Source organism: Terrapene carolina, unplaced genomic scaffold, assembly GCF_002925995.2.
Source record: "Terrapene carolina triunguis isolate 2854851 unplaced genomic scaffold, T_m_triunguis-2.0 Scaffold231, whole genome shotgun sequence".
In the NCBI taxonomy this organism is placed as follows: domain Eukaryota; kingdom Metazoa; phylum Chordata; order Testudines; family Emydidae; genus Terrapene; species Terrapene triunguis.
Window position 1 is genome coordinate 15,046,093 of NW_020664582.1, and position 19,501 is coordinate 15,065,593.

General features: G+C 43.8%; 1 protein-coding gene across 1 annotated transcript in view; it reads right to left on the reverse strand.

Moving 5' to 3' along the window:
• BRIP1 (BRCA1 interacting protein C-terminal helicase 1) overlaps positions 1 to 19,501 on the reverse strand; it is a 115,166-nt gene that overhangs the window by 72,943 nt on the left and 22,722 nt on the right. The window contains exons 7-8 of the mRNA XM_029912529.1: positions 3,794 to 4,084; positions 699 to 920 (exon numbers count right to left, since the gene is read on the reverse strand). Coding sequence (XP_029768389.1) covers positions 699 to 920; positions 3,794 to 4,084 — 513 coding nt within the window. The remainder of the gene's footprint in view (positions 1 to 698; positions 921 to 3,793; positions 4,085 to 19,501) is intronic.

Sequence of the window (19,501 nt, forward strand, 5' to 3'; positions counted from 1 at the left end):
ATGGTACTGTATAATTAATAGCAAAAAGGACAGACAGGTTGAAATGTGATTTTTTTTTTTAATGAAATAAAAGTATTTTCACTTTTTACACCTTCGCTAAGCCCCCATGCCCACTTTTTGTAGTTATGCCATCCTAGAAGTTTCTCTTCTGTTGTTGTGTAAAAAATCCACACAACTGATTAGCTACAATGGAAAAAACAGTGAAACTGACTATTACCAGAGGTACTGTCATATGTACAAAATAAGGAAATTGCAAAAGAAAAGAAAAATATTCTTTAATCTCTTTAATTTAGATGTTACTTGTAACACTAGCAAGTATTCAGACAGGAATGTGGCTTTAAGTTGACCATGTGCCTTTATCACATTCTTTATTCATCGCGCTTTAACTTCAGTCAATGCAACAAACAAAATCTAGGGCTTGTCTACTCTTACAACACTGCAGAGGCACCACTATAATACTTAGTAAAGACACTACTTAGGCCGACAGGAGAGTTTCTCCCTTCAGCATAGATATCCACCTTCCCAACAGGCGGTAGCAAGGTCGATGGGAGAAACCCTTCTGTCAACATAGCACTGTCTACGCCAATGGTTAGGTCGGCATAACTATGTGGCAAAGGGGTGTGGATTTTCCTGAGCGACATAATTATACTGACATAAGTTTGTAGTTTAGACCAAGCCCTACTTACAAATATACTTACACTCTCTCTTATTTGTGGGTCCAGCAGGTAGTTGTAAGGACAAAATACAATATCTGCCCCCACCATGAGTTCTCGAGCAGCAAAATACGCACATGCACGTAGCTTCTTTCCCAGGCTTACTAGATCTTCTATGTCCCAAGCCTGACACTTCTTACGTGCAAACTGTAGAGCATGATGTTCACTAAGTTTATGGACACCATGGTAGTAAACACAGGACCCACCCTAAAAGGAAATATGTGCAAGTTTGAAAACAAAATATTGTACTAGGAACAATGATGCACGTGAACTTACATTTTTTTGTAAAACAAACAAAACAAAAAAACCTCTTATTTTGTAATCTTTTACTTCATCTCAATCGCTGAGGTATTTTAAAAAGTGCTTGTTATCTTTTGGACTTTAACAACAACAAATATAATGGCAGAAACGAAGCAGGCAAATATGACAGGATCTATAACCTATCATACCTAAATCTGTAAAGTACATTTCAGAGTTTTGCCCCAGTGAACCCAAAGAAAATTTTAATCTATTTTACAAATAGCAACCCTGGCAGTGGAAGAGGATGGGATGGATTCTAAATCATGAGCAATTAATTAATAAATCCAAATACATATGGTTAATTCAACTAGGAAAGATAGAAAATAAAATAATATGGCACATTCACATCCACCCACCAATATATCAACTTTCTTATAATCATCAAATTACCAACCAGAAATGTCTAGTGAATTTAAATCACATTAGAATCCACCTGAGCTTGTTCATTTGTATGTCTCCTCTGTGCTAATAGCTCAGGAGGGTGTCGTGTTTAACAATAAAAGCAAATAATAGTTGTTCTGCTCATGACTTTGACAGCAGTCCTTCCACTGATGTTCAAGTACATCATTTCGAGGTTGGTTTGGGTTTATTTGTTTTTTTTTTCTGGAGGGGTAGGAGAGAGATTGGATAGGCAAATCTTAATTTATGGGTTGGAGATAATACCCTGGAATTACAGGGAGGAGTGGAGAATTTTAAAATTTTAATACTGGTTAACACTGGTGTCCCTACGGTATAACTAAACAACTATTATTTCTCTGTTCTAGTCAATCTGAGTATAGTTTTTTGTTTTTTTTTAACTATAAAATTAGTTGCTGTGAATTCTATCTTTTCTTTGATGAACTTTTAAGTAAACAAAACCACCAAGAAGAGAATAAATCCCTGGAAAGATATACTTTAGACTAGAGGCAATTAAGGCTGCCTAGTCATATGAAGATTGATAACATGAACAGGAAAGCCCATCCCTTTTTAACAGTGTAACACAACCCTAAGGGGCAGATTGTCAGTTGAAATGTTATCACACTTAGTGCCTTTTCGCTCACAAATTGTCAGTTATCTGCTTATCAGCTCACTTCTGTAATATAGTCTTGGTTAACACAGACACCTAAAGTGACAGTGTAATTGGCTCTCATTACCACTACTATTTACCCTTAGAGCTTGGGAGCATAAAAAGCAAATGCTCACTTATACTTGATGAATACAAAATAAACTTGAAGCCCCAACAAGAGGACAAAACAGAAACTAGGTACAGTATGACCATATATCCTTCAAAACAATTTGCCAGTGGAGACAACAAAAGCTGTTCCTATCAGCCTCAATAGTTTTCTACAGTCTGAGTCGTACATTGGAAACCAGCAAAAACCTTTTACTGGATGTACATACACATAATTATTAAAACCTTTAATTTGCTTATAGACACACTATTTTTGGCATATAATGACTCCCAACTAATCTTCCTACATTTATGATCAATGTATGTGTGGTGCTGATATATTTTAAAAGTGACGAACAAAGAAAAAAAAAGTGTGTGTGCCCTTTTTAGCTTCCTTACAGGGAATAGAGGCAGCTGGAAAAAATTTTCTACTTGCCTTACAACTATCAATATCAAGGTTTTGCTGCAGGACTTCTTGAAGGACTAGAAAACTGGAATAAGAGTTGCTCAGCTCACAACTGAAGGAACAGGGAATAAGGGAAGGATTGAAACCTGTACAAAGAGCTTTTCTCTTAAGTATTTGTCAGCAGCTTGAATTAAAATAAGTATTATAAAACAAAACGGTGTTAACAGTGATATAAAAATCCCGTCCCCTCTCAATTTCTTAAGATTTAGTCTTGTTCAATCTGAAGTGCAGCCAAGCCAACTATTTTCTTGTCCTCTAGCAAAAACAGGGAAGTCCAGACCTGATATTTCAAATGTGTAAACAAGCAGAAACACACTACTTTTTGGAACATTCATTTCAGAACTTCTATATACACTATGAAGCAGCAAAAGATGGCAATTTTGTTAGGCTTTGCAGATTATCTGTAAATAAATAAATTCTGCTGTGCTTTTGCAGTCTAGTTTTATTTATTTATTTTAAATGCAGGCAGCAAAAGTGGAAAGGAAACAAGATACTCTTAAAACAACTCTGAAATGGCAAGCAGAAATCCTAAACTTGGTTAACCAAGATGATGATGAACAAATTATGTTATCAATAACACTTATTATCATAGGGTGAGCAAGCACAGTGTATCTCTGCTAGCATCATTAGCAGATTATTTGTTCTGGATTTGTGGTGGGTTATCCACATGAGAAAAGGCTCTAAATTACTACTTACATAACACAGGTAATTAAGTCCCTATCCTCTTAATTTTGCAACTAGAGAATTATTACAATAATTTTACCCCCATGCATTCTAATCATCTTCAATGCCCAGATACGCTCAATAAAATAAAATAAAAGAATAAGCAGAGAGAAATCAGGCCTGAATGGATTATTTAATTTAATTTAAAAAGGAAATAAGTTTTGAGAAAGCAAAGGTTATTGCAATTATAATTAAGCTCCCAAATTAAAACTATAATCATATATTGTCATAAACTATTACACTTTTTAAATTTTGATGCTGTGAATCAAGATTTACTGAAGATTAATGGTCTAATGCAAAATGAATTAGAAGTTACAAAAGGGCTTCCAACCAGTGTGCCATTAAGAAGTTAGAATGTTACTCAATCCAGCTGCTCAGGCAGCTAAATCTTTCATTAATATTTTTTAATTAATACTCATTTTCTGAAACAAAACTACTCACATTTTTTCCTTCCAGCAAGTCTGCGCATTTTTCATTCCTGTTACTACTTCTGGATACCACTGGATGAACACAGGTATGATCCCGGCTAGAAAGAATTGTCATACGGACACTGGAGTACACTGTCCTCTGCAGCTCTCTAGTAATCTGAGCTATTTGCTTGTGTGTTCGAGTTCCAAAAAATATTTTGGGGATGTGTGGCTTTCCTCCATTTTCCTTCCTCTTTGCATTACTAACATTTTTACCATTTTCTTTTGCAGAAGAACAGGAACACTGTGTGCAGGGACCAGGAGACTGTAACCAAAACACGGAAAGTTTATTAGGACATTACCACTGCAAACTGCATATACTAAATCTCCATATTGACCATTGAGAGTTTTCCTCTAGGGTGGTTCAAAACGTCCCATTAATTAATCTATCAAACTTTGAATAGTGGACTCAAGTTAAAAGTATACACAAAACATTACAAAATCTCAAAATAATTTCTAAGAGAGTCTGCAGGTAATTTTTTTTAAAAAGTTATCATAGAAAAGAGAGTATCTCTCAAGTAAAAAAACATAAGTGATTACCAAATTCTCCATCTGCTTTTTTCTTTATATATTCTTTGCCAGTCAGCATAATATTTTCCAGGTTAATATGCCATTACTTTGATGGAAATTAAAATGTTACCATCGAAATCAACATACGAAATTTAGTAGCAAAGTTGATGCATGTCCTTGGTTATACCATCTATTAATTTTACATACAGAAAGGTTTACTGGTACCGTTCACTGTCTCTCCAGGAATTAAACAAACCAGATTGTGGTTAAACTCAAGTGCTATGCCAGTAAAATAACATTATTTTGTACATGACATTTTAATTATTTATTCCTTTGTGCCAGAAAAGAGAGAGAATTTTAAACTAATTTTTACAATGCACTAGGAAAGTTTTTCTACTTTAGGTTCATTTTCTGCCATCAAGCATGGCCAATTACCTCTAATTTACCTGTGACAAATTATTACAATGAAAAAAGCCAGGACAGTTTAGTAGCAAGTTATGCAGGACGCCTAGAGTTAGGAGTTTCCAGGCCTTAAGAACTGAGTAAAAAAAAGCATGTTATAAAAGAGACACACGCTGTCTTCAAACCAGATGGCAGCCTTTGTTTCATAGCAGACAAATGAAGAAAAAGTGAGAAACATTAATGTGGGGGGAAAGGATTGTTTATTATGTTTCTTAATTTGAACAAGTACTTATATACTGACTGCCAGCTAAAAGAAATTACTTTTCCATTGAGGGCTTGATCCTATAAGGTGCTGAGCACTCTGGCCTCAATCCAGTAAAGCACTTAAGCATGTGAATAGTGCAACTGAAGTCAGAGAGACTTCTCATATACATAAATTTAAGCATGTGCTTAAAAGCTTTGCTGGATCAGGACACGACTCTGCAGCACCTTGTAGGATCAAGACCTGACTGGGCAACCAAATTAAAACTAATGCTGAAAACTTTGTTTTAATATTGTTTCATCTGCAAATCAAATTTCACTAAATTAGCTTCAAAGCATATACTCCATTAGTAATACACTCATCATGGTGTTATGCCATTAGTCAATTCTAGTGAATACTCTCATTTCGCCTTAAGAGTTTCATAATTCTTAACTAACAGAACTGAATCCAGGAAAAATATTTGGAATAGCAGGACAACTGGGGGTTTTTTTCACTCCAATTACTTTGTCACAGAGAAACTCATCCTCCTCAATCTCTTCCACAACATAAACTATTGGAAAGACTAATAATTAGGATGTATGTAGATGATACAAAGAAAATGTTAAGAGATCTGTAAGAAGAGTATCTTGTCTGTACAAGTACATGCAATAGTGAAAAACTGATCAGCACGTCTTAACAGTGTAAAATAGTTTGCACTTCGTTTTTAGTTTGATGGCGCAAGTAGCAACAAACTGTACTTGACAGCTGAAAGTTTTTCCCTCTGCTTTTAATTGATTATCCTTCATAAACAAATGCTAAGTCATGGAATGTGTTACACCACAATACTGGGGATCAAGCTGTCTCTTAGCCTCCACTCTGTGGAAAAGCAAGTTCAAATTACCCTGAGTCCCACTCAACCTTGTCCGCCATTAAATATTACAATACATGATAGAATGGATGTAAATGTGACCCTTCTGGAGCTGTCACTCACTGGGATAAAAGGTTCACTGATGTGCCAAATAAACAGGCCGTCAAAGCAGATAAAGTTACAGCCATGCTGGAATTGTTACATTCCCCTCTCAGGTTGCCAGTAACAGCAGATTTCATTACGGTGTGCTGCCACATTAAATAGCCAGTTCCAAATATCCTGCCTTCTATATTGAATAATTACTTATTCACTGAAAGGATAAAAAGAAGAGAGTTATGAATGGGGCTCTTGTCAGCAGTGAAGCAGGAAACAGCTGACATGTGGTGTATGTTACATATGCGGCAATATCCGACTCAGTTTATACTCTCAGAAAATTGGAATGCAAATTATATCGTGATATTTTGATCTATATTCTATTTTGGTCTTTGAAATAATGATATTTATTAACATACTAAGAAAATTAATGTAAATAAGCTGCAGAATCAGTTTACTTTTGCCTACTGTGCAGGCCTTTTTGCCCATATCTATCCCCTTTCATTTGAATTCATTTTTTTCCCCTCAGAGATGATGCAATACCATTAATCCTTTATGGGAGGATAATGTGAGGCCTAAACATTTACTTTACTAAATGTAAATTTTAGAGAAATCTAGACCAGTACACCAACGATTTCCCAAAGCACGGTAATATTTGCTGTCCTATACTGTACTTATACAATCAAGATGATTGGAAAATGCAATTCAAATTCTTTATGTACAACACCAACAGTGGTAATTCCTTCTACTGTATCTTTGGGGAAAGAAATAAAATTCAAAGAAACTTTTTAATAAAAAGTTTTAAAAAGGTAAAATTAAAACCATAATGCCTGCATGTGTGTGGGGTGTATATAAATTACAGTATTTTACAGGTGACCTTAAAGTTTTTCTTAAAAGGATTGAAATTGGCATAATACTGGCTTTAAGAAGCACTTCACTCACTACTGCAGCTTTAAAATGTTACCTTTTACTAAAAAATTAAATAAAATAAAATAAAATAAAAAAATAAACCAACATCAGGAAAGCTGTAAACTCAGGCTGATTTTATAGTAACCAGTAAAAGTATATAACTGCTTTGCAGTAGTCATAACATTTCTGAAAACCACAGACGCCATCAGCCAAGAAAAAAAAAACAACACACTTTAAAGAGGTGCCTGTATAACAAAAAAAAACCCAACAACCCAACAACAAAAAAACCCACACATTAAGAAGGCTCTTATTTGAGAAGGTGAGCCCTTTATTTGCATTAAACTGGAGTTTCACACTTTCAAATGCTCTTTGTTAGAAATTTTTTGGGAAAGATCTTTCAAATATACGGTATATAATATAACTGAAAGTGCCTATAAGTTAGGCATTGACACATGAGGAAGCACTTCATAAAACAATTAAATTTCGGGTTTCCGTGAGTTGCGTGACAAGTGGGTTAAAGTAAACAGCATACAGGTTCAATCAGTAAAGAGGATTGTCTGTTTTAGGCAAGCTATTCCCCAACCCTGCTTGAGTACAATTAATTTATGACCCAGCTGCATACAGCCACATAATTTCATGGTTTAATGGGTTATTTTTACGTTTATTTTCTAAAAACACATTTTTGAGTCAAAAAATTCAGCCCCTCTAAGCTTAACAATTAAAAAAGGATATTACTGTTCAACTAGTTCAGGCCCTCAAAATTTGCTTTCACTGAGGAAGGTAAGTTTCGGGCAAAATTCCTGGAGGATGCATTGCATGTGCGCTGCAAGCGCGCACACACACACTTTTTATATTTAAAAATAAATTATTTTGGGGTCCTCAGCAATCAATACTTATATTTCTGTTGCAGAGGACCCAAACAAGCCTTTAAAAATAAAGAGACTCTAAATGTCATCATAGGATTTACCTTCCTTAAAAAAGTTACGGTTTGGGACTTCAGCAGGCTAGATTTCTGGTAGACCATAAAGTAAAGAAGTGCCCATTTTATGACTTAAAACACAGTAAAATAGTCCCAAACTGACAAATATCTCTGGAAATCAAACAACATAAAGAAGGAATAATTAAGGCAATAGGATGGTTAAAGCAGCAACTTCTCCCTACATCTTGCAATACTCACTCATGCCAATTTCTGCAGAGATTTTCTTGTTAAAAAAAAAAAAAGTTGAATTAGGTATGAAATAGCTGAGCTTTTAAACATTTTCGTAAGTGACCCTTTGGGTTCTGCATTTCTGTACCAGAAGCTATTTATACCATTGTAGTTGTGACTTAGCATAATTTATGACATTGTAGTCTTCCATTACTGTAGAAAGAGGAAAAAGAGGCCTAGTTACTTTTCACTGTAAGAGGTAATTACTGTATAGTTGGGGAGTACTGCAGTAAAAATTATAAATCTGCATTTCAGGAAGGAGAGGAGCTTGCCAAGCTACAACAAAAGTATCTGTCATATTCCTTTCAGGGCAACTGAGAAATAGTGAGGAAAGAAAGTTAACTTGTATACTAAAACTTATTTTACTAACAGCCCAAATTTGTTAACCTTCAGGACCCAAGTTCGTTAACCACAAGACCCAAGTTTTAATCTGTATTTGGCAGGAAGTTGATGAAAGGGTTGAAATGGGACTTCTGTGGTTGAGTTTGTGTTATATTTATATTGCTGCTCCAACAATGTTCTTGAGTTTGTTATAAATGGTATGGCCTATTATTTTATTTTGCTTGTAAACTCCCTGGAACAGGGAGCACATCTGCATCTGAACAGTCTGGTACACCACACGTGCTCAATAAATATCTTTCTCCTGCATTTCCCAAATTATATAGTACCTATTTTGGGTTTTAAATCTTTTTATTGAAAGAATTCCTAGATACACACAAAGATAGTAACTGGGAAAAAAATGTTAAATTGTTGGGATAAAGAAAAACCTTATCTACATTATCATTTTATAACTCATTAAACTATTTAGAATTAGAGGAACATACTTTTTTTAAGGAAAGATGAAGGGCAATACCTAATTTATCCAGAAGGCCCTGTTCCACAGTATGAAAACAGACAAGTTTACCCAGAGATGTTAAATATGATGGTGCTCCATCTGTATTACTGCTTGGCCCAGAGAGCCAAACTATGATAACTGGTTTAAAAATACCAAGTGATTTAATCCTGGTAGAAAATACTGGTTTAAGCAAGGATGTTTTAAAATAACTGGTTATAACACAGTTTGGCTCCATCCACACTGAGCTAAAAAAATAGTGAGCTAACAACTGTTTACACCATCTATGGTTAAATTTTATCATTTTCACTGTAGAATTTAGCAAGATTTGAAGGGAATGGACATTTATATGGATAACAAGAATTTCCAAAATTATAGTAGTTAATGCTTAAAAATGTTTGCAAGAGATATAAAATCCTCATGCTTCAGGGCTTAGAAATTGGTTTAACTAGTTGGAGGTGGGATGAGACTTTCAGGGGATGGGAGGGAATTATCAAATATCTACCTCCTGCAGGTCTCTTGCACCTTCCTTAGAAGCATCTGATGCTAACCACTGTTAGACACATGATACTGGACAGGATGACTATGAGTCTGATCCAGTTTGGCAATTCCTTTGTTCCTAGGTAGAGGGACTCAAAATAAACCACCTTTCCACATCAATACTCATGATCAATAATGCAAATGTCAGATACATACACACATACACTGAGAACGTCCACAACAACATCCTGCTTCCTCTTGGGGTGTCAATTATAAAGGTCTGCACAGCCTTGCCTGAGGCTTTTAGGATTTCATTTAATTGTATCCACTTGTGTTCTTCTTCTACCAATGATATTATGTGAGTAATAGTGCCCTCCCCCTCCCCCACAGACACACTGTGTCCTTTCACTACCTTCTCTTCTCCACATTTTTGCTCCTCCATTCCTAGAACTGAGGAACTCTGATACTCAGGAGGTGGATCTCATGGTCTCCTGCTCTTTTTTTGCTGATCTTGGGAGCTGTTCTCCTCCTCCATTTGCTTCGGCTTAGTGCTGAGGCTCAGCTTCTGGCACTTCTCCTCCTGCAACCACTCCTGAGCATCCAGAAGCAGCTCTCACTGACTTGAGTGATGTGCTTTCTGATCAGCTCAGAAGGCCTGTGACATTGTTTAGCTTGCACTGATGTCTGGTAACTTTCCTAGCCAGCTCACTCTACACTCTCTTACAGTCAACTTATTTTACCTGCAGATCTTGGCGCTGGACTTGTACTTTCTTGGACTTGAACTCAGAGTCCTCTTTGCACTGCTGAAGTATCTTCACCTCACTGAACAGCTCTCTGCCTGCTCACTCTCCAGAGCCTGCTTTGCCTTCTCAAAGTTTGCTGTCACTCACTTTGTGTGTTCCAGCTGTTCCGTCAGCTCCTTCATAGCTTGTAACTGCCTCTCTCTTATCAGCTGGGTTTGTGCCTCATTGGTCTTTGTCTCATCATTCAGGGTCTTCTTCACGAAAGACATTTTCTGTTCCCACTTTAATGTGAGTTCCCACTATGGAGCAGTGGAGTCTATTATGTCTTCTAGCTCCATTCCCAGTACCTTCAGCTTTTTCCTCAGCTGCTGCTTCTGGGTTTTTGCTCTGTTCCTATGTACTCACTCAAGGTGTCCTTGATGTTCATTAATCTGAGATTCCAATTTACAGATTTTTTTCTGGGCCATGTTCTTCTGGCTTTCTTCCTCTTCCATCTTAGTCACGGCTGCTTGCATTTCCTCTTCCTTCTGGGCCAGCTGTCTTTTAAGATCTCCAACATGAGTCTGCAGCTCAGCTATCTGGTCATGCGGATGGGTGGAGTCTTCCCCATGCTTCCTGCAAGTTATCCCCAAGTCCAGCCGCTGTTCTTCTTTGTGATACAGGTGCTCTTCCACATCTGTGATCATGATCTTGTGTTTGTTCTTGCATTTCAGGGCTGGCTTTAGGCACCGCGGGGGCTCGATTTGAAGGAGCTGCCGCCGAAGTTCTGCCGCTATCTTCGGCGGCAGCTCAATCGCTGCCGCGGAGGAAGGACCCTCCGCCGAAATGCCACCGAAGACAGCGGCAACGATTGAGCTGACGACGACGACAGTGCCGGGACTTCGGCGGCAGCTCCTTCGGGACGTTACGGGGCCCTCTTAAGGGCGCGGGGCCCGATTCCGGGGAATCGGCTGAATCGCCCTAAAGCCGGCCCTGTTCCATTTAATATGGTTCTTAGATTTCTCCTTATCATCTGGGGCCATCTTCTCCAACTGCAGCTTCCAAAAAACGGTTACTCACCTTCTCGTAACTGTTGTTCTTCGAGATGAGTTGTTCATGTCCATTCCAAGCAGGTGTGTGCGCGCCGCGTGCCCGCCAGCTGGAAGATTTTACTATAGCAGCGTCCGTAGGGTCAGCTTCGGCGCCCCCTGGAGTGGCGCCTTCATGGCGCTGTATATAGGGGCCAGCCGACCCTCAGTTCCTTCTTTCCGACACTCCGACAGAGGGGCAGGAGGGCGGGTATTGGAATGGACATGAACAACACATCTCGAAGAACAGTTAGTTACGAGAAGGTGAGTAACCGTTTTTCTTCTTCGAGTGATTGTTCATGTCCATTCCAAGCAGGTGACTCTCAAGCCTGAATCTAGGCGGTGGGGTCGGAGGTCACTGCAGACTGGAGTACTGTACGGCCAAAGGCATCATCATCTCTGGCCTGATGCGTGATGGCGTAGTGCGCTGTAAAGGTGTGGATTGAGGACCAGGTGGCCGCTCTACAAATTTCCTGCGTCGGGACCCGGGCCAGGAACGCAGCGGAAGAGGCCTGCGCTCTTGTGGAATGGGCCATGATAGGCGGGGCTGGTATATTGGCCTGCCTGTTGCACTCCCGGATGCAGGTTCTGATCCAAGCCGAGATTCGCTGTGACGAGACCGGGAGCCCTTTCATCCTGTCGGCCACGGCGACAAAAAGTTGGGTTGATTTCCTGAAGGATCTTGTCCTTTCGATATAGAACGCGAGAGCCCTGCGAACGTCCAGGGAATACAGCCTACGCTCCTTCGCAGAGGAGTGCGGTTTCGGATAAAACACCGGGAGAAAAATGTCTTGACCCATGTGAAATGGGGAAACCACTTTTGGGAGGAACGCTGGGTGCGGGCTGAGTTGGACCTTGTCCTTGTGGAAGACGGTGTATGGAGGTTCAGATGTTAGAGCTCTGAGTTCCGACACTCTCCGGGCTGATGTGATAGCCACCAAGAACGTGACCTTATATGAAAGATATAACAGCGAACACGAAGCCAGCGGCTCGAAGGGTGGGCCTGTGAGGACGGACAGGACTAAATTGAGGTCCCAAGCAGGGATGGGTTGACGAATGTGCGGGAACAACCTGTCAAGGCCCTTGAGGAAGCAACCAACGAGCGGGTTTGCAAACACTGAGGTACCCCCTGCTCCAGGGTGGAATGCCGAATTGGCAGCAAGGTGTACTCGAACCGAAGAGTCAGTCAGTCCCAGGTGTCTGAGATATAGTAAATAGTCCAGGATAAGAGGGATCGGGGCGAGCAAGGGAGCATGACCCCGTTGTGTGGCCCAAAGCAAGAAGCACTTCCACTTGGCCAAGTACATGGTCCTTGTTGAAGGCTTCCTGCTGCCAAGAAGGACCTGCCTGACCTGATGAGAGCATTGCATCTCCACGGGGTTTAGCCATGGAGCATCCAGGCTGTAAGGTGGAGCGACTCCAGGTTCAGGTGAAGAAGGCGACCGCGATCCTGTGTGATCAAGTCCGGTAGTAGGGGCAACCTGAGGGGCACCCGCATAGACATGTGCAGGAGAGACGTGTACCAGTGCTGGCGCGGCCACGCAGGCGCTATCAGGATGAGCCGAGCGTGATCTCTGCGGGCCTTGAGGATTACTCTGTGAACCATGGGAATCGGGGGAAAGCCGTAAAATAGCCCGTCTGCCCAAGAGAGGAGAAAGGCATCTGTTAGAGACCCCGGACTGCGTCCCATGAGGGAGCAGAATTGACGACACTTCCTGTTCTCGCTGGAGGCAAACAGGTCCACCTGGGGATGACCCCAGAGCCGGAAAATTGAGAGTACTATATCCCAGCGGATAGACCACTCGTGACCCTGGAACGAGCGGCTGAGGGCGTCCACAAGCCCGTTGTGCGTCCCCGGGAGGTAGGATGCTGTCAGGTGAATTACATTCTGTACGCAAAAGTCCCATAATGCGAGGGCCTCCCGGCACAGGGGAGAGGAGCGAGCACCACTCTGTTTGTTGATATAGAACATCGTTGGAGTGTTGTCCGTGAGGACCGAAATGCACCTGCCTGCCAGCTGGGATTTGAAGGCTATGCATGCGAGGCGCACCGCTCGTAATTCCCCGACATTGATGTGCAACGAAAGATCCTCTCGTGACCAAAGGCCTTGAGTTCTGAGGCCGCCCAGATGTGCACCCCATCCCCGATCCAATGCGTCCGTTACCAGGGATAGGGAGGGCTCGGGGTCGAGGAAAGGCCCTCCCGCGGGTCGAGCCACCATTGAAGGGAATCCAACACCGACCGAGGTAACGTCACCACTGATTCTAGGGAATCCCTGACTGGCCAATAAACCCCTGCCAACCAGGACTGGAGTGGGCACAGTCTGAGTCTGGCGTGTCTCACCACGTAGGTACATGCCGCCATGTGCCCTAGTAATTTGAGGCAGTTTCTTGCTGTGGTGGTCGGGTAACATTGGAGGCCGAGGATAATGTTGGACATAGTCCGGAATCTGGCCTCTGGGAGATATGCCCTGGAGTGTGTCGAGTCCAGAACTGCCCCTATGAATTCGATATTTTGGGTTGGAGATAGTGTGGACTTGGCCTCGTTGAGTAAGAGGCCGAGCTCAAGGAAGGTCTGCCTGGTAAAGACCACCTGAGCCTCCACGTGCGCCTTGGTCCTGCCCTTGATGAGCCAATCGTCCAGGTAAGGAAACACCTGAATCCCCTGCTTGCGCAGGAAGGCTGCCATGACTGCCATGCACTTCATGAAGACCCTTGAGGCTGCTGACAGACCAAAGGGCAGAACCATAAATTGTAGATGAGCATTGCCCACGAGAAACCTGAGGTAACGTCTGTGCTGAGGGATTATCGCAATGTAAAAGTATGCGTCCTTTAAATCAAGGGCAGCATACCAGTCTCTTGGATCCATGGAAGGAATGATGGAGGACAGGGAGACCATGCGGAACTTGAGCTTCTTAACAAACTTGTTGAGACGCCGCAAGTCCAGAATAGGTCTGAGGCCCCCTTTCGCTTTCGGTATTAGGAAATAGCGAGAGTAGAAGCCCCTGCCCCGTAGCTCCTGAGGAACCTCCTCTACTGCCCCTGATGCGAGGAGGGACTGAACTTCTTGAAGGAGAAGTTGCTCGTGAGAGGGGTCCCTGAAGAGGAACGGGGAGGGGGGCTGATGGGGCGGGAGGGAGGAGAACTGGATAGAATATCCCCTCTCTACCGTGCGAAGCACCCAAGCGTCCGATGTGATCCGGGCCCAAGCACGATAGAAGGGGGACAGACGTGACGAGAAGATAAGGTTGGACGGATCCAGGGTTCTGACTGGGAGGTCGTCCTCGACCAAGACATCAAAATGGTGGTCTAGGCCCCGTGTAGGCCTTGGTTGGGCAGATGACTGGCCGAAGGGCTGCTGTTGTTGCCTCCTCCTGCCCGTCCTTGCCCTTCTGCGCAAGGCATCCCCTCGATTTTGAGGCTGGTACGGCAGTGGGACCTGTGGTGGCCTGAACTGCCTACGCTGGGTGACCGGGGTGTGTAGGCCTCATGAACGGAGGGTGGTCTGTGAATCCTTTAGGCTATGAAGCCTCTTATCAGTCTTCTCCGAGAAGAGCGTGGGCCCTTCGAAGGGGAGGTCTTGGATCGTTTGTTGGACTTCATGAGGGAGGTCAGAAACTTGAAGCCAGACTCCGCGCCTCATGACCAGACCAGTCGCCAACGTGCGTGAGGCTGAATCGGCAGCGTCCAAGGCCGCCTGGAGGGAAGCCCAGGTAATCAATCTCCCCTCTTCAACCAGGGCTGAAAACTCGGTTCGCGACTCCTGTGGAAGGAGGTCCGCAAACCTAGACAAAGCCGAGCACGTGTTATGTCCATACCGGCTCACTATGGCTTGCTGATTGGCAATGTGCAACTGCAGCCCCCCCCCCGTTGAATATACCTTGCGCCCGAATAGGTCCAACTTTTTGGCCTCTCTATTTTTGCGGGTAGCTCCCTGAAACCCTTGGTGTTCCCTCTGGTTGGCCGCATCTACCACTAGGGAGTCCAGGGGAGGGTGTGTATAAAGATGTTCATAGCCCTTGGATGGAACAAAATATCGCCTCTCAGTCCTTTTAGCCGTAGGGGCCAATGAGGCTGGAGTTTGCCACAAGGTGCGGGTTGTGTCCGTAATGGTCTTTATGAGAGGTGGGGCTACCCTGGACGGGCCCGACGGGGTCAGGATGTCCACCACCGGATCTGTATCCACCTCGATCTCCTCAGTCTGGATCGAGAGGCTTTGGGCTGCTCGAGTAAGAAGCTGTTGGAGGACTCTATTGTCCTCTAGGGCCGGTGCCGCTGAAGTTCCCGCTACTGCCTCATCCGGAGATGAGGAGGAAGAGATCCCCTGCAGAGGGCCTTCATCTACCCCCTCTCCCTCTACGAGGGCCTGCGGCACACGGTACTCAGGCTGTGCGGCCGGTGCGGGCTCAGGATGCGGCACCGCGGCCGGTACCGGGGTCGACACCGGACGTGCTGGACGGTGCCTATGGCGTTGGGAGCAAGGTCCCCGTTGGTGCCGTTGTTTGGCTGAGCGGTGCCGTGTCCCTTTGTGGCACACTCCTGTCAGACGGCGGTGCTGGTGGTGGTGGCATTAGCGGCAGGGCCGCCGACGTCGAAGAGACAGATGCGGCTCGTGAGCGGGGTCCATACGCCTGACCCACTGACTGGTGGTAGGCCCACGGCGTCCAGAACGGCCACTGGGGGGGCAGTTGCCACTGCTGCTGCCACTGCGGTGGGTACAGTTGGGTACTCGTACGCGAGGACGATCGCCTACTCCTCGATCTGTTAGAGCGATACGAGTCCACCTCCGAGTCCAAAGTCTCTGAGTAGGAGGACATAGGAGGCGCGGTACCCACTGTCGCCGGAGAGGGTGCTGTCTGCACCGGTGCCGCTAGAGTGGCGCGGCGAGAGCATTGCCGGTTTGCCCCTAGATTGATAATGGGGTCGAGCGGTAGCCGGAGGTTCTCTGCACCAGTGCAGCAATGCCGGCACCGGGAGGCTCAAGAGGTCTGAGGCGGCCTCGAACGCCTCCGGCGTCGATGGGAGGCGCACTTCCATCATCATACCCGGGGATCTAGGCCTGTCCGGACTCGACCGTACTCTCTCCGGGGCGGGAGTCAACAGGATGGCCGAATGGGTCTGCGGCGCGGACTGTCCTGTAGCATTCGTGGACGGCGCCGGCCCCTTAGAGTCCCGGTGGGGGGAGTGTTCCCTCACAGGTCTCTTCTTTTTAACCGGCACTGGCGATGGGGAACGATGTCTCATCGAGGCTGGTTTCTTGTGTGCCGACTCTCTCCGGTGCTGGGGTTTGGGGCCCTTGGCCTCACGACTTATCGCCGGTGCCAGGGCACTGCGCACCGAGGATGAAGTGCTAGGTGCCGGCTCGGTAGGCCCGGGATCTGATTGCGGCCACAGGGTTGCCTCCATTAGGAGGACTTTAAGTCTCTGCTCTCTGTCTTTGAGAGTCCTGGGGCGAAAAGCCCTGCAGATACTGCACCTATCTCTTTGGTGACTCTCCTCTAGGCACCTTAAGCACAAAGAGTGCGGGTCACTCTTCGGCATGAATTTCCCGCAGTCCCGGCAGAGTTTGAACCCTGGGGACCCGGGCATGACCCAGCGGGGTGACGAAAACTTGGGGAAAACCCCCAACTACTATCTAACTAAGTTAACAGTAAACAACAAACTAACTATTTACAACAACGACGGAACACTGCCACGATTGCTGAAGAGCAAGCAAAGTTCCAGCTAGCCGTCACCAGCGGTAAGAAGGAACTGAGGGGGTGGAGGGTCGGCTGGCCCCTATATACAGCACCATGAAGGCGCCACTCCAGGGGGCGCCGAAGCTGACCCTACGGATGCTGCTAGAGTAAAATCTTCCAGCTGGCGTGCACGCGGCGCGCACACACCTGCTTGGAATGTCCACACCTGCTTGGAATGGACATGAACAATCACTCGAAGAACTTGCCTTTTCCTTTGTATTTGTGCCACAAGGTATCCTGGCCCAATTATGCCCACTGGCAGTGATGTGGACCAGCTCCTGGTGGCCTTATTCCTGAAGTAGGAGTTTTAAATCCAAAACATGGGGGCCTTTCACTTATAGAAGCCTCCTCATCTTTCCAAGGATGATCTCTACTTGCTTGCTTCATTCTTGCTGCTCAGACAGCCGCTCTGGGCTACATGTGTCCTATCATCCAGTTTCTGCCAGAGTGCTTTCATCTGGTTGTGTAGTTTGTCATGGTGTTTGGTGCTCATATCAGGGGTTTGGTTATCAGCATGTTCCTGAGTTTCCAGAACCCGTGAAACAAGTTCTACCCTTTCTCTGTCACCCCCACTCAAGGAATCTCTCTGTCACTCAGAGCATCTCATTGGGCTTTTCTCCCTTGTGTCTGGTTTGTTTCCTGTAAAAAAACTGTACATTCCCCAAGTTCTCTCTGCACAGGCTGAGACTAGAATCTCGGTCTCTCCCTCAGGAAAAGAGAAATTTGAAACTCAACTGACCTCCCATCTCTAAATTGGTGTCCACAAGGCAGTTTCCTTAGCTAGTCCAAGTTTCCCTATCACTGTGAAGCCTGGCTTCCTCATAGTAACAGTCCCACTACTGAGAGTTTGAGATTTTTGGGGGTGCAATGTCTTTTTATGTGCCTCATTTTCCTACAACAAAAAAGAAATTATTCCTGGGGCTTGCTTTTCCTTCGTCCAAAGGAATGAAGGGGTTGGGTAGTGGTCAGTGCTGGATCCAGTACTAGTTAATATTTTCATTAATGACTTGGATAATAGAGTGGAGAGTGTGTTTATAAAATTTGCAGATGACACCAAGCTGGAAGGGGTTGCAAACACTTTAGAGGACTGGATTAGAATTCAAAATGACTGACAAACTGGAGAATTGGTCTGAATTCAACAAGATGAAATTCAATAAAGATAAGTGCAAAATACTACACTTAAGGAGAAATCAAATGCACAACTACAAAATGGGGAATAACTGGCTAGATGGTAGTACTGCTGTGAAGGATCTAGGGGTTATAGTGGACCACAAACCAAATATGAGTCAACAGTTGCAAAAAAAAAAAAAAGGAGGTAATATCATTCTGCTGCGTAGTAACAGAAGTGTCGTATGCAAGACCTGAGAGGTAATTGTCCCACTCTACTCGGCACCGGTGAAGCCTCCGCTTGGAGTATTGTGCTCAATTCTGGGTGCCACACATGAGGAAAAATGTGGACAAACCGGAGAGAGTCCAGAGGAGAGCAACAAATATCAAAACCAGACCTAGGAGGAAAAGGTAAAAACACTGGGAACATTTAGCCTTGAGAAAAGAAGACTGAAGGGAGACCTGATAACAGTCTTAAAATATGTTAAGGGCTGTTATAAAGAGGACGGGGATCAACTGTTCGCCATGCCAACTGGAGACAGGACAGGAAATAATGGGCTTAATCTGCAGCAAGGGAGATTTAGGTTAGATATTAGGAAAAGCTCTCTTACTATTAAGGGTAGTTAATATCTGAAAGAGGCTTCCAAGGGAGGTTGTGGAATCCCCATCAATGGAGGTTTTTAAGAACAGGGTGGATAAACACCTGTCAGGGATAGTCTAGGTTTATTTGGTCCTGCCTCAGTGCAGGGGGCTGGACTTGATGACCTCTTAAAGTCCCTTCCAACCCTGCATTTCTGAGATTCTATGAATAATAAAAGAAGAGTCAAATGCACTGAGAGAGTTAAGTGTAAAATAAGGTTAAACAAACACTGAGGCTATGATCTTTGAAGCACAGAGATAAGAGGACTTCTTGATATCTTCTTCTATATTTCATTGGGTACAAAGCCATCTGAATGATACAGTGGTGAATACCTGTTGTGTGAAATCTCACACAAGCACACCCTAGTAAGATATCAGAAGTGACATTACTAGAGCTTTTCAGCTATTCTTTTTTAAAACGCTTTTAAAAGGAGTAGTATTCTGCTGCTACAGTCTCTTGATTAAACTGCACAAAGCAGCTGTTTATCCACTCACAGTAACCAGCAGGTGAACCCGATTCAATATTTATCACAGGCTTTCACAGATCACTGCTAACCAAGCAAACGTTTTAATTAAGCTGGAACTTGCTTCAAAGAGCTCATTCAAGATGTCAATCAGCGGGTAAGGGATCAGATACGGTGTCAGGTGAGAGTGTGTAATACAAATCCACAACTTTCTTCATCCCATTGCTGTAAATTAGCCTGCTTTAGAGTCTGGACTCTGATTGTAACAGACTGCCAGTCTCCTGGAATGTGTAACTGAAGTCACTCAAACTCTATTGTGAAGGTTGTAAGCAATATGTTAAACTGCAGTGGGCTAGCACATTAAGACAGATTCTTTTCACAGT